Source organism: Sander lucioperca, chromosome 14, assembly GCF_008315115.2.
Source record: "Sander lucioperca isolate FBNREF2018 chromosome 14, SLUC_FBN_1.2, whole genome shotgun sequence".
NCBI classification, from domain to species: domain Eukaryota; kingdom Metazoa; phylum Chordata; class Actinopteri; order Perciformes; family Percidae; genus Sander; species Sander lucioperca.
The window spans coordinates 23,646,505-23,649,941 of NC_050186.1; the positions used below are offsets into that span (position 1 = coordinate 23,646,505).

Here is a 3,437-nt window from a genome sequence, read left to right on the forward strand (position 1 = left end):
ACGTGATTATGTGATCGCATACATACACACAGGACTTTCACCCAGGAGAGCCGGGTTTGCGTCCCGCGTGCGGCAATTTTCAGCCGTTTATTTTTTTTTTTGTTCTTTTTTTTTAAGCCTTTCCCAATGTTTCTTTTCCTAAACCCAACCTTTTATTTTTCCTTTTACATGCGTGACGTTGTTCTCGCGATAGTACACGCAACGTGGCGACGCCACGTGGTGTGTATGTTTACATCCGCTGTATACGGCGTAGACATACACGTGGATAGCTCAAAATGCGTACAGATAACACGCCACTTGGTGTGTATGTTTACGCAAAGTCATGATGTCATGTTGATGTAACCTGTCGGGTCATTTGAAGAGCTGCTGGTCTGGATCGGTCTGAACGAAGCACAACTCCTCCACAGCGGCGCCCGACCCGGCCGTCCAGCAGCTGTCCGTGCACGTGTAAACCAGCACCGTCCCAAACTCCAGCTCAGCCTCGCCGCCGTCCGTCCTCCGCAGCAGACTGACCAGCGCCGGCATCAGCTGCAGCTCAAACGTCCGGGAGCCTCCGCAGCGGCCACACGCCGCCGACGCCAGGGAAGCCGCGGCGGCCGGCGGCAGCTCTGAGACGAAAAGCGGCTTCCCGCCGCGGCAGTAGCGGAGGATCTGCTGAGGACAGAGCGAGATCTTCTTCATGAACCTGGAGAAGACGGCGTCTCCGTGTCTGGCGCTCGTCTTCTCGTACTTCTCCTCGCAGCCGCCCTCCAGCTCTCCGACCGCCACGCCTTCCCTGCTCTCGTACTCCCTCAGCAGCTGCTGGGCGTGCCGCAGGTCGTCTCGCTCGCCGCACAGATCCGACTCCTCCGCCACGCTAATGAAGAACGGACGGAGGACCGGGGCGTCCTCGCGGGAGGCGCCCAGATTCAGATCCTGAAGCCGGCTGCTGACATCAACCTCGCCGGCTGCCGGGCAACAAGAGAAAAACATTTACACGTCAAAATAACCACAACAGGTGGCCGGGTTGGCTCAGTTGGTAGAGCACGCGCACACACACACACACACATACACATATATATACACATATATATATATATATATATATATATATGTGTGTGTGTGTGTGTGTGTGTGTGTGTGTAAATAAGTACTTTTAGCATGTATAGAGCCAGCATATCTCCACCAGACTCCATGTAAATAATCACTACTTTTAGCGTGTATAGAGCCAGCATATTTCCACCAGACTCCATGTAAATAATCAGGACTTTTAGCGTGTATAGAGGCAGCATATCTCCACCAGACTCCATGTAAATAATCACTACTTTTAGCGTGTATAGAGCCAGCATATTTCCACCAGACTCCATGTAAATAATCAGGACTTTTAGCGTGTATAGAGCCAGCATATCTCTATATGAGTGAATTAAGAGTTTATTTCAACCAAACCAGAGTGGTGATTGTTGGAACAGTGGAAAGATGAACCAAGACGGCTTTTAGTAGTTTTATTTAGTTTCTGTCCACTTTGAATGAAGTGTGTTTTACGATGATAAAAGTCCTGATTATTTACATGGAGTCTGGTGTAGTTTGGTGATGGTGATTTCGGGGCTGTTTAATGTTAAACTAAAAGGATCTTACTCTTTAACTAAAAGGTCTATCTCTGTAGGGATCAAACTTTATGGATTATTTGGTTGTTACAGCAGCACATAGACAGAAATAAAGATAAATAGAGAACTTTATATAACAATGAAAATAATAGAAATAAAAATAGATGCAATACAACTATGCAATACAATACTAGAGCTGCAAAGATGAGTCGATTAGTTGTCACATATTCAATTAATCGCCTACTATTCTGATAATCGATTAATCCGTTTGAGTAATTTTTTATGAAAATGGAGTAAAACTTGTGTGATGTCAGCTTGTTAAATGTGAATATTGTTCTAGTTTCTTCTCTCCTCTGTGACAGTAAACTGAATATCTTTGAGTTGGGGACAAAACTAGACATTTGAGGACGTAATCTTGGGCTTTTTGGGAAACACTGATCCACATTTTTCACCGTTTTCTGACATTTTAGAGACCAAACGTTGCAGCCTTCATACTAAGTAATATACTAACCGAACATATCAACATATATAGCAATGCCCTACCCTTTTCTTCCGGAGCTGCTGTCTCCTCTTGACCGTGGCTGTCCTCCTCCACACCTCCTCCCCATCCATCCTTCTCCTCCTCCTCCTCCTCCACTCCCCAGTCATCAGCGGTGTCACACCACTCAGTGGCCGCCGGAGGAGCCTCCTGAGCCGGGGCGGGCCGGCTGGCTGTCCGCTCCTCCAGACACTGAGAGCGGAGCACCGTCCAGCAGTCTGACCGGCCGCTGCACGCTGCACCTGGGCACGCGAACAGGTGGAGGTTTCGGTGGTAGGGCGAGGCCTCCAGGGGGCAGTACACCTGCACCACGTGGGCCAACGGGGCTCCGCAGCGACCACAGCGGGGAGACTGCCGGGAGATGCCCGGCAACCAGTCCGGGTGGCCGCCGACTTTGTTGGTCAGAAAAGAGGACCGGTGTCGGTTAGAGTCGAGCTCTCCATCACACAGACCGAGCAGAGTTTGCTCCTGAGCGCGTGAAGCCATGCTCTCCACTCTCACATGGTGAAAACACCGACCGGGAAGTGAACGTTTGTGTCCGCGGTCCGTCCAGTCGCGGTAGATCCTAAATCGGATCTGCTAGAATGGTCTACGTAGTTAGGTCACGGTGTAGGCATGGGGGAGTGGGGATTGGTTAGGGTTAGGGTAAGAATACCAGGGTAAGCCAATCAGAGGCAGAATAATGCAGAATAAGGCGGGCCACGAGGCACGTCCTATGACGTCGACACGTCTAGCGGATCCGATCTAGCATCTGTCGCCCAGCTCTTCTTCTTCCTGTAATGGCGGGCTACAAACCAACTTCTAGGTGTATGCTGCCACCTACTGTATCACAGGCTGCAACAACATGACCCTGTTAAGTTCACATTCTAATGGAGAGATACAAAATAATAACAAAAAAACATGTAAATATCAGCTGGGTGTCTGTTTAAGTTATGAAATACATCTTAACTGTGGTACTGCATAAATCTGTCTATATGGTTCACACTGAATATCCATATTTATTCTGTTTTTCTTCTGTATATTCTGTTAATACACTGCATATATCTATATATATTCTTACTACTATTATACTGCTGCTACATTGCACATATATCTGTACATGTTGTTCATACATATTTCATATATATATATATATATATATATATATATATATATATATATATATATATATATATATATATATATATATATATATATATTTTATTCTGCTTTTATAAGGTAACTGCTAATACACTGCACATATTTATATTTAATTTATATTGCTCTAAACCACCTTCTGTTAACCAACTGTACACTACTGTCTACTCTGCAATATA

At 46.4% G+C, this 3,437-nt stretch overlaps 1 protein-coding gene across 1 annotated transcript; it reads right to left on the bottom strand.

Annotated features, from left to right (window-relative positions):
* Positions 1-162: 162 nt before the first annotated feature.
* On the bottom strand, positions 163-2,628 carry LOC118493124 (programmed cell death protein 2-like). Its single transcript, XM_035991806.1, has 2 exons — positions 2,127-2,628; positions 163-947 (listed from the first exon to the last, which is right to left on the bottom strand). The coding sequence occupies exons 1-2, from the start codon at positions 2,605-2,607 to the stop codon at positions 352-354; spliced, it is 1,077 nt and encodes a 358-aa protein (XP_035847699.1). The 5' UTR covers positions 2,608-2,628; the 3' UTR covers positions 163-351.
* Positions 2,629-3,437: the final 809 nt, after the last annotated feature.